Source organism: Hordeum vulgare, chromosome 7H, assembly GCF_904849725.1.
Source record: "Hordeum vulgare subsp. vulgare chromosome 7H, MorexV3_pseudomolecules_assembly, whole genome shotgun sequence".
Classification (NCBI taxonomy): Eukaryota; Viridiplantae; Streptophyta; class Magnoliopsida; order Poales; family Poaceae; genus Hordeum; species Hordeum vulgare.
In genome coordinates this window covers 540,550,612-540,562,327 of record NC_058524.1, presented here as the reverse complement: position 1 = coordinate 540,562,327, position 11,716 = coordinate 540,550,612, and the positions used below count along the sequence as shown (strand labels likewise).

The following is an 11,716-nucleotide window of genomic DNA, read 5'->3' as shown; positions in this document are numbered from 1 at the left end:
TATAGTAAATATATAATTGAAGAGACCGTCTCTTAGTCTAAGAGAATGCAACATTCTTTTATATTCTTCCTCTTTCATGTTAGCAATCATCCTACACAAGACTGAGACATGGTATACCATTGTAGTACATGCCAAGTATAAGAATTAAGGAAGTCGTCTAGGTTCATTGACATGGTCATGTTGCTTGTGTGTTAGGTTTTTTCACGACTAGTTTGACTTCCGCCGAGTCAACACGAATGGCTTCTTGGTCAAGCACAAACCCACGCAGGAGGCTGGCTGGCTGCTAATGCACTCCTACGTACTGCTCTACACAATAATCCATACAAAGTCCATGTACTTGAGGCTGGTCTGGTCTCGCGGAAAGCAACTGTGTCCATATGGCTGCTACGGCGCCAAAACACATAACGTCAATTGCGTCGACCAGCATAAAAACTCGACGAGCTTTGCTCTCGTGCACATGCACTAGACGTACACTGGAAAAGCAAACGCCACGGCCTGCGAGCTGGTAGTATCGATCACACGATGAGAGTGCTCGCGATCCTCCTAGTGATCACCACTGCGGCGACCTTGCCTCACGTTGCTCCCGCGGCAAGCGATGATCAGCGACCGACGAGCATCCTGTGGCGTCGCGGCTCCATCGCCGTTGGGGACGACGCCCTGGTGTCCCCGAGCGGCGACTTCTCGTGCGGCTTCCACCGCGTCGCCACCAACGCCTACGTGTTCGCCGTCTGGTTCACCGTCTCGGCCGACCCGCCCACCCTCGCGTGGGCCGCCAACCGCGACGCCCCCGTGAACGGCATGGGCTCCCGCGCCGAGCTGCTCGTGGACGGGACCCTCGTGCTGCGGGACTTCGACGGGATGGCCGTGTGGAGCACCAACACCAGCGGCACCGGCGCCGACCGCGCGCAGCTGCTCGACACCGGCAACCTCGTCGTGTCCGACGCCGCCGGCCGCACCCTGTGGCAGAGCTTCGACTGGCCCACCGACACGCTCCTCCCCGGGCAGCTCATCACGCGGCGCGCGCGCCTCGTGTCGGCAAAGGCGAGGGGCTCCACCTCCTCCGGCTACTACAGCTTCTACTTCGACAATTTCAACATCCTCAACCTCGTCTACGACGGCCCGGAGATCAACATGAACTACTGGCCGAACCCCTTCAAGACGTGGGTGGAAAACAAGCGGACGGCCTTCAACAGCAGCCGGCTCGGCAGCCTCGACGACCGCGGCCGCTTCTCGGCGAGCGACAATCTGCGGTTCGCCGTCTCCGACATGGGCACCACCGGGCACGTCATGCGCCGCCTGACGCTGGACTACGACGGGAACCTCCGGGCGTACAGCCTTGACGCCGCCGGCGGCGGGGCCTGGCGCATCACGTGGGCGGCGCTCGGGCGGCAGTGCAGCGTGCACGGGATCTGCGGTCGCTACGGCGTGTGCGCGTACGGTCCGGCCGGGCCGGCGTGCGCGTGCCCTGAGGGGTTCGTGCCCAGCGACCCCGGCGACTGGAGCAAAGGCTGCCGACGCCTGTTCGACATCCAGTGCGGCGAGGACGTGTTCTTCGCCGAGCTGGCGAACGTGGATTACTGGGGGTTCGACAAGAAATTCCGCCAGAAGGCCACCATCGATGAGTGCCAGCAGCTGTGCATCGACGACTGCAGATGCGAGGCGTTCGCCTACAAGAAGGGAGGAGGCGGCTTGTGCTACACGAAGGTCTCTCTGTGGAACGGTCGGAGCTCGGACCCCATTCAGTTCACGTACTTCAAGGTGCCTACACGCGTCGAGAAGAAGCTCAACCTGTCGTCCATGCTGCGCTTGCGCTTCGACGGCCATGACTGCAGCACCGCCACCACGCAAGAACGAAACGCCAGCGTCGGCTACTTGCCCTCCCGTCACCTGAAGAACTTCAGCGGCAGCAAGATAAAGTTCGTGTACCTGTACAGCTTCATAGGGGGATTGTTCGTGGTGGAAGCCGTCGTCATCATCGCCGGGTACCTGCTCGTCTTCCGGGCCGATCAGGCCGCGGTCCAACATGTCCACGACGACGGCTACACCTTGGCGATGAGCCACTTCAGGAAGTTCGCGTACGACGAACTGTCCATCGCCACCTGCGATTTCGGCGAGGAGCTCGGGAGGGGCGCGTCGGGGGCGGCGTACAAGGGCGTCCTGGACGACGGCCGGGACGTGGCCGTGACGCGGCTGATGGAGGCGACGACGCCGCAGGCCGAGGAGGTTTTCCGGTCGGAGCTGAGCGTCATCGGGCGGATCAACCACATGAACCTGGTCCGGATATGGGGCTTCTGCTCCGAGCGCTCTCACAGGCTCCTCGTCTCCGAGTACGTCGAGAACGGCTCGCTGGCCAAGGCCCTCTTCGGCGGCGAGCCCGCGCTGGGGTGGCCGTCGAGGTACAAGATCGCCGTGGGCGTCGCCAAGGGGCTGGCGTACCTCCACCACGAGTGCCTCGAGTGGATCCTGCACTGCGACATTAAGCCGGAGAACGTTCTGCTGGACGCCGACCTGGAGCCCAAGATCACCGGCTTCGGCCTGGTGAAGCTGCTGAGCCGGGAAGAGGACGCGTGCGGCAGCAAGGCGCCGTCCCGTGTCCAGGGAACGAGGGGGTACGTCGCGCCGGAGTGGGCGCTGAGCCTCCCGATCACCGGGAAGGCCGACGTGTACAGCTTCGGCGTCGTGCTCCTCGAGCTGCTCCGTGGGCAGAGGGTCAGCGAGTGGGCGGTGGTGGACGGCGTCGTGGCCGGAGATGAGGAGGTGGCACGCGTGGATTTACAGCAGATCGTTGCCTGGTTCCAGGACCAGACGCTGGAGTGCCAAGGTGACCAGTCCGCGCCCGCGCCGTGGCTGGAGGAGTTCGTGGATGCGCGGTTGCTCGGCGACTTCGACCGCTTGCAGGCGGCGGCGATGCTGGAGGTGGCGGTCTCGTGCGTGGAGGGTGATCCCAGCAGGAGGCCGAGCATGAACGCCGTTGCGCAAAAGCTTCTCTCGACGCAGGATGCAGTAGGCTCGGCGTCCCTGCGCCGTGTGTGTCCTGTTCCTTCCCATGGCCGAATCAATAGCCTGCGGTTCATCTGAATCTCTTGTGATTAGAGCATCTCCAACAGCGACGCAAAAAGGCGCGCGCTAAACATGCATTTTATCAGATTGGCGCACTCCAGCAAAGGCGGAAAAACCGCGTGCGCGGGAACCGCTTGCGCGCGTACGGAAAGGCGGCAGCTCGCGCGTCATTTTTGCGGCGCCGCGTCCCGCGCGCCTATAAAAGGCAGCGCGCTGCCGCTCCCTCGCGCCACCGCTCCGCGCGCTCTCTCTCCCTCTGCCTCTCGCGCCGCCGCCCCAGCGCTCTCTCTCTTCCTCTGCCTCTCGCGCCGCCGCCGACGCGCCACCATGCCGCCGCGCCGCCGTTCTGCGTCGGGCTACTGCAGCGTCCACCAGTGCCCCAACGGCGGGTTCTACGCCGAGATACGCTCCGGCGATCTCCGGCTTAGCCTCGGAACCTATGACACGGCGCACGAGGCCGCCCGCGCGTTCGACGCGGCGGCATGGCGCCTAGGCAGGCCGCGCCTCCAAATGAACTTCCCGGACGTCCACACGCTCCAGCAGGCGTTAGACCTCGTCCCGCCGCCTCGTCTAAACTCCGCACAAGACCGTGCAGAGCACACTGCGCTGCAGCGCCGCCCCCTCGTCGCCCAGGAGGACGAGCGGGTCATGGCAGAGTGGCGCCGGCGCCACTCGGAGGACGTCGCCTACGAGCAGGAATATTGGAAACAGTGCCGCGAGGAGGACACGCGCCGGCGCCGCGAGGAGCGGTTGGACAGGCGTCGTCGGAAGGCATTGGCGTGTGCGCAGGCCGACCTCGTCAATGCAGGCGGGAGGTCCTTCTTCACTGAAGAAGATGAGCGTTCGTTTGACATCTCTGTCAACCTCTGACGACACCAACGACGATGATGATGGTGCAGATGACTGGAGCGACTGGGATTAGTTTTTTTGTTTTCGAACTATCTAGCACCGAACTATCTATCTATGTTTTCGAACTACCTATCTAGTTGCAATCTATGTAAAATAACTTTGTATCCTTTTTATTTAAATGCAATCTACTTATTAAAAAATGTTGTGCGCGCGCTGCATTATAGCGCGGCTGTTGGAGCCAGCGCCTATCCCCGCGGTAAACCAGCCGAAGCGCGCGCGGCTGTTGGGGCATAGTTTATGCCTAAGTAATATTGGTGATTGATGACAGTACCGTACAGGACTAATCGTGTGTGTCAAGGTTTCAGGTAACACTCGTCAACGGCACAAGACGACACGTCTCCTCTCTTCTGGAACGGAAGCACGGCGCTCTCTACGATTCTCTTTATTTGAGTCATAGGAAAGCCGTACTATTAAGAGGGGATCCGTAGTGGAAAGGTTTGGGTGGAATCTATCTTTACGCACGCACACTTCACATTCTCCCTTTCCTTATCTTTTGGAGCGGCCCTCGCCTATTCGTCTCGATTATCTCTGCAAAATGGTCCCCAGCGGTAGTACCGCTGGTGCCAGCGGTAGTACCGCTGGACTGCTAGCGATAGTACCGCTGCAGCCAACGGTAGTACCGCCAGCCAGCAGTAGTACCGCCCCTGGTCAGCGGTAGTACCGCTCCAGGTGCTTTGTTCCACCTACCTAGCGGTAGTTCGTGGATGGACCCTTTTGCGAAGACTTTCCCGGCGGTAGTAGTGCTTGTGCACTACCAAGGGGCCAGCGGTAGTACCGCTGGAGGCCCAGCGGTAGTACCGCTGCAGCCAACGGTAGTACCGCCAGGCAGCGGTAGTACCGCTGGTACTCGGGCAGAGAGTGGGAAAACGGTCTGATTTTCCCCCCCACTATATAAAGGGTTCTTCTAGCTGAGAAACCCTATCTCTTACCTCTCTAAGCTCCATTGTTGCTCCACAAGCTCAAAAGTGCCCGATCTCTCTCCCTAGCCAATCAAACTTGTTGATTCTTTAGGGATTGGTTGAGAAGGCCTAGATCCACACTTCCACCAAGAGAAAAGTTGATTCCCCCACCAATCCCTTGCGGATCTTGTTACTCTTGGGTGTTTGAGCATCCTAGACGGTTGAGGTCACCTCGAAGCCATATTCCATTGTGGTGAAGCTTCGTGGTCTAGTTGGGAGCCTCCAAGCTTTGTGTGGAGTTGCCCCAACCTTGTTTGTAATGGTTCGGTCGCCGCCTTCAAGGGCACCTATAGTGGAATCACGGTACCTTGCATCGTGCGAGGGCGTGAGGAGAATACGGTGGCCTTAGTGGCTTTTTGGGGAGCATTGTGCCTCCACACCGCTCCAACGGAGACGTACTTCCTGTCAAAGGGAAGGAACTTCGGTAACACATCCTCGTCTCCATCGGTTCCACTTGTATTTGCTTATGCTTGTGACTATATCTTACTTGTCTTAATAGCTCCCGTTGTTAGCTTCTATAGGGTTCACCTCTTTGTCATATTATTTGTGAACCCGTATAGTGTTTACCTTAACTTGTTAAGATTAATTAAAAAGTGGTCGTTGTCTATTCACCCCCCCCCCCCTCTAGCCAACCATATCGATCCTTTCAATTGGTATCAGAGCCATGTCTCTTTGTTAAGGGTTTAACCACCCGAAGAGTATGGAAGGCGGAGAGGAAGTTAACCATGGGCAACCCGAGGACATGGACTTGACTTCGGTCACAAGGGACGACTTGAATACGGCTATGGCAGCCCTCAAGACGTCCTTGACGAGCGAAGTCAAAACCATGCTTAAAGAATTAATTGAGGGTCTTAAAAGTTCTCCCGAACCGGCTTTAGTGGTTAAACCCACCATTTCCGATTCGGAGGCCAACTCCTCTAAGGAAGCGGCTAAAGGTATGCAACCGGCTTCACCTCACGAAAAGGATGGGACTCGAACATGCCTCAGTTCCACCCCCATGGCCTATGGAGGACCCGTTCTCGCACCTCGTCTTAATCCTGTTGGTCCTCCTCCTAAACTTGTGAAAGGTGACTTTGCTAACTGGGTATTTTCTATTAAGTCTCATTTGAATCACAGCTCAACAAATTTGTGGAGAATTATCGAGCAAGGATATTATCCCCATGACCCAAGCAACCTCACTCCAAGGGAAGATGCAGACAATCAATATAATCACTCTGCGTTGTTTATTCTCCAGTCTGTTGTGCCGCCTGAAGACCTTACCCACTTACGTCCCTTCACATTGGCCAAGGATTGTTGGGAGCATATTATGGTGTTGTACAAGGGAAGCTCAAGTATTCAACGATCCAACTATGAAGTGATACTTGATAAGGCCGATGAGTTTGTGATGAAGGAAGACGAGGACCCTCGTGATCTCTATCGGAGGGTGACCGCTATTGCTGTGGCACTAAAGGATCATGGGAGTAAGGATGTGGATGATACATGGGTCAAGCGCAAGTTTCTCAAAGCCATCATGCCATTCAATAAAGCCATGTCATCTGTCATTCGTCAGCGGCCAGACTTCCACTCCTTGTCTTCCAGTGAAGTGTTGGATGAGTTCATTGCAATGTCAATCATGAACGAAACAGCCGACAATGCACTTTCTCGTGTCCGATCAAAAACCACTTCACCCAACCTTGCGTTGAAAGCAAGAGCAATGCTTGAAGAAGAAGAAGAAGATGAGGAAGAGGAGAGCTGCCCGGAAGACACAAAGTATGCCTATCATGAGCACATGGCTCTTGCATCAAGGCAATTCTGGGGAAATAAAAGGAACTCAAGACCCACCTTCAACAAGAACAACTCGAGTTGATTCAAACCCAAACAACGAGTAAGGACATGTTATAACTGTGGCAACGTGAGTCACTTCGTGGCAGAATGCCCCTATGAGAAGAGGGAAGACAACGGAGGCAAGCTCATTCGCAAAGACAAAACCAAAACCTTTCCAATCAAGAACAACTTTGTGAAGAAACCTCATCCAAAAGGAATGGTGGCCCTGGAGGAGTATCCTTCTGATGATGATGGTGATGATGATGATACAGTGGCAACGGCAACTGTTGCTATTGCCACTACATCTTCCCAAAAGGTGTCTCTCTTCAACGCCCCCTACGAGAACCACATCGCCAAGTGCCTCATGGCAAAAGGTACCAATCAGGTAACTCCCATCATTAAGACCAACATTGCTTCTGCTCCTTCATTGTTAAATTGTGTAGAAGATAGTGATGTTGGAGAACTTAATGAGCATGATCTTGATAAGTTTCTATGCACTATTAAGGGAGAACCCAAGAAGCATTTTGTTGCTCTCTTGGAACAACTGGGTGAGGCCACTGACCTCATTGAGTCTCATGAGGAGACCATCTCCGAGCTTCATGGACATAGTCGTGACTATGCTGATGAAATTGCCGAATTATCTAGTGCTCTAGAAGAAGAGCGCACTCTTCGTTTGGCTCTTGAGGAGTCATATAACGATGACTGCGCTAAAATGCAAAAGAAACTAGATCATGATGTTGTTCTTACTCGCATGCTTAAATCTGAAAAGTATGCTCTTGAGGTTGGCCGTGACAGACTCAAAGAAGAGTTTGACATACTTGACAAGGCCCACAAAGCCTTGAAAGGTGTTCATTTCTCTCTGAAAGAGTCTCATGATCAACTCCAAGCAAAGCTTACCAAGGAGATCTCTACTTGTCCTCCCTTTGTGTTAATTGATAATACTTGTGCAACTAACCCCTGTTGTGAGCATGTTCATCTTGTGGAGGAAAATGCCAAGTTAAAGGAGAAACTTGAGAAGGGCCTTGTGGCATGCAGACAAGGTGAGAAGAGTCTGAACGATCTCTTGAGCACTCAAAAGGGTGTTGTAGGAAAGGAAGGACTTGGACTTACCTCCAAGTCAAAAGGTAAAAGGAAGAACAAGAACAAACGATCTCTCACCCTCATGGACATCTTTGCCAAAGAGGGTGAGGGGACTCAGAAGGTGAACAGGAACAAGGTGGACTATGGGAACCCCAAGAAGGGCAAAACCGCTCCTACTAACACAGCCGGCAAACTCAATTCCTCTTATGTGTTATGTTGTGCTAGTGATGGGCATGTTTATGCCAGATTTGTTGGTTCCTACGATGAAGATATTGAATGGGCTATCTGGGTTCCTAAGACCCTTGTCTCTAACATGAAAGGACCCATTAAAAATGGGTACCTAAAACCAAGCCTTGATCTATTGCAGGAGTTTGCTTCCGGTGGGGTGTCATGGTTGCTCGATAGTGGAGCAACAAATCATATGACCGGAAGCAAGGACTTAGTGGTGGATGTGCATCCTTCTCCATCTATGACCACCCATGTCCAATTCGCCGATGCATCCTCGTCAAAGGTATTGGGATTTGGTAAGGTGGTCATCTCTCAAGATTTATCTATTGAGAAGGTCATGCTTGTTGAGTCACTTGCCTACAATTTACTTTCCGTTCGTCAACTTGCAATCATGGGTTTTTCCACATTCTTTAATATTGACACTGTGGTCCTCCTAAGGAGCAAGACTGTTAAAGTAGCCTATGTTGAACATGTCAAAAATGGTCTCTATGTGGTTAACTTCTCAAAGCGACCCACTAAGACTGCGACATGTTTAATGGCTAAAGTTGACGTGGGCTGGCTTTGGCATCGCCCTTTAGCTCATGTCAATATGAGATCTTTGCAAAGTCTTCTGACAGGGGACCATGTTCCTGGACTAACAAATGTGAGCTTTGCTAAAGATCGTGTTTGCAGTGCTTGCATTGAAGGAAAGATTCATGAAACTGCTCATCGTCCAATGACTCTTATCTACACTAAGAGGCCATTGGAACTTTTCCATATGGATCTGTTTGGTCCTCCAACATTTGATAGTCTTGGAGGCAGAAAATATTGCTTAGTGATTATTGACGACTACTCAAGATATACCTGGGTATATTTCTTCAAAAGAAAGAGTGAAACTCAACAAACGGTCATCAACTTTGCTAATGAAGCGCAGCGTCAACATGAAGCAAAGATCTTGATGATTAGGAGTGACAACGGCACCGGGTTCAAGAACTACACCCTAGATGAGTTTCTAGGTGATGAGGGAATAAAGCACCAATATTCTGCACCATATACCCCTCAGTAAAACGGCGTGGCATAAAGGAAGAACCGGACCTTGATAGACGCTGCAAGAACAATGATGGCAGAATTCAAATCTCCATACAACTTCTGGGTAGAGGCCATCAACACAGCATGTCATGCGTCCAATCGGCTCTACATCCGCAAAGGCTTGAACAAGACTCCGTATGAGATTCTAACTGGAAACAAACCCAATCTCAAGTACTTCCGGGTATTCGGTTGTAAGTGTTTCATTCTTAAAAAGGGAGCTCGGTTAGCTAAATTTGATTCTAGAGCACATGAGGGTATCTTTGTTGGTTATGCTACAAACTCTCATGCTTACCACGTCCTCAACAAGTCCACCGGACTAATTGAGGAGACGTGTAACGTAGAGTTTGACGAAAATAATGGCTCCCAAGTGGAGCAAAGTGGTCTTTGTGATATAGGTGATGAAATTCCTCCCGGAGCCATAAGAAGAATGGGGATTGGTCAAATACTCCCCATTGAGGAACACCTTGTGGCCGAAGGAGAAGGACAATGCTCTACTCAAGTGGAGCCATCACCCCCACAAGCCCCACACGCTTCTGATGAACAAAGAGAAGACTCTCAACAAGTTGATCAAGCTCTCGGTCAAGATCAATTGCCTAACAATGGTGATATGCCCCATGATATTCAAGCCCTACTCCAAGACCCTGAACCAGCACAAGATCAAGATCAAGAGCAACCACTAATACAAGATCAAACTAGTGAACCTGCTCAAGTCGAAGGACAAGATGATCAGGAGACTGTCTCACAATTCCCGTCTGGAGCTCCAACAACCGGCTCAAGACGCAAGGGCAAACAAAAGAAACAAGTCGACGCTCCTCCGTTATCTAATGAAGAACTCTTGGAGCGTCGAGCAGCCAAGAATGCGAACAAGCTGAGAGCCAAGTCACATCTTATGAAGAATGTTCTTGGTAGTTTAAAAAGGGGAGTATCTACTCGTCAACAGCTTTGGAATTATTGTGAGCATCACGCGTTTGTCTCGTATTGTGAACCTCAACAGGTACAGGAAGCGCTCGATGATGAGGATTGGCTTATGGCCATGCACGAAGAACTTAACAACTTCGAGCGCAACCAAGTCTGGGATTTAGTGCCTCGACCAATGAAGGAACATAATGTCATTGGGAACAAATGGATATTTAAGAACAAGCAAGATGCAAATGGAATTGTGATTCGAAACAAGGCAAGATTGGTGGCTCAAGGCTACTCCCAAGTCGAGGGTATCGACTACGGTGAAACCTTTGCCCCTGTTGCTCGTCTAGAATCTATTCGCATGTTACTTGCATTTGCTTCTCATCATAACTTCAAATTACAGCAAATGGATGTGAAAAGTGCATTTCTTAATGGTCCTTTGAATGAGTTGGTATATGTCAAACAACCCCCAGGATTCGAACATCCCAAGCTCCCCAATCATGTGTACAAACTCAATAAGGCACTCTATGGCCTTAAACAAGCCCCACGCGCGTGGTATGAGTACCTTACTGAGTTGTTACAAGATCGTGGGTTTGAAATTGGGAAGATTGATCCCACTCTTTTTACTAAGAGGGTTAAAGGGGATTTGTTCATATGCCAACTATATGTTGATGATATTATCTTTGGCTCTCCTAACATTTCATTCAATGAAGAATTTGCTGCACTAATGACTGAGAAGTTTGAGATGTCCATGATGGGAGAGTTGAAGTTTTTCCTCGGGTTCGAGATTAAACAAGGTCTAGAAGGGACATTCATCAAACAAGCCAAGTACACTCAAGACATGCTCAAGCGGTTCGAGCTCGAAGATGTCAAACCGTTCAAGTTCCCCATGCCAACCAGATGCAAGCTTGACAGTGATCCCAATGGTAAAGCAGTGGATCAAAAGGTATACCGCTCCATGATTGGATCCCTCCTTTACCTCTGTGCATCTAGACCGGATATTATGTTGAGTGTAGGGATATGTGCACGGTTTCAATCCGCACCAAAAGAAAGTCATTACATGGCTGTCAAACGAATCTTTCGATATTTGGCTCATACCCCAAACTTTGGCCTCTGGTATCCCAAAGGAGCAAACTTCAATCTAGTTGGCTATTCTGACTCAGATTGGGCTGGATATTGTGTGGAGAGGAAGTCAACGTCTGGAGGATGCCAATTCCTTGGTCGCTCTTTGGTAAGTTGGTCTTCAAAGAAGCAGAACTGTGTCTCCTTATCATCCACCGAAGCTGAGTATGTGGCAGCTGCAAGTTGTTGTGCACAATTGCTATGGATGAGGCAAACTTTAAAGGATTATGGTGTCACTTGTGACAAAGTGCCTCTTCTATGTGACAATCAAAGCGCCATCAAGATTTCCCTCAACCCAGTGCAACATAGCAAAACCAAACATATTGATATTCTTCATCACTTCATCCGTGAACATATCAAGCTAGGTGATATTGAGGTTCATTTCATCCACACTGAAGAGCAACTTGCAGATATCTTCACCAAGCCACTAGATGAAGCAAGGTTCCGGGAGTTAAGGCATGAGCTAAATATCATTGATTCAAGTAATGTGGACTGAAACTAGGCATGTTGCACCTCACTTTACATTTCATCTTGGTCTAGATGTAGGCATGGACATAGGGGGAGTGTTGTTCTCTCAATGAACT

At 51.6% G+C, this 11,716-nt stretch overlaps 1 protein-coding gene across 1 annotated transcript; it reads left to right on the top strand.

Moving 5' to 3' along the window:
• The first annotated feature begins 522 nt into the window (after positions 1-522).
• LOC123413450 (putative receptor protein kinase ZmPK1) lies at positions 523-3,103 on the top strand. Its single transcript, XM_045106389.1, has 2 exons — positions 523-1,182; positions 1,393-3,103. The coding sequence occupies exons 1-2, from the start codon at positions 523-525 to the stop codon at positions 3,076-3,078; spliced, it is 2,346 nt and encodes a 781-aa protein (XP_044962324.1). The 3' UTR covers positions 3,079-3,103.
• Positions 3,104-11,716: the final 8,613 nt, after the last annotated feature.

Bases quoted from the DNA above. Each gene is read 5' to 3' on its own strand.
- LOC123413450 (XM_045106389.1), top strand. From the start codon at position 523: ATGAGAGTGCTCGCGATCCTCCTAGTGATCACCACTGCGGCGACCTTG. The intron at 1,183-1,392 runs GCCTTCAACAGC...CTCGGGCGGCAG, and splicing joins GGGTGGAAAACAAGCGGACG to TGCAGCGTGCACGGGATCTG.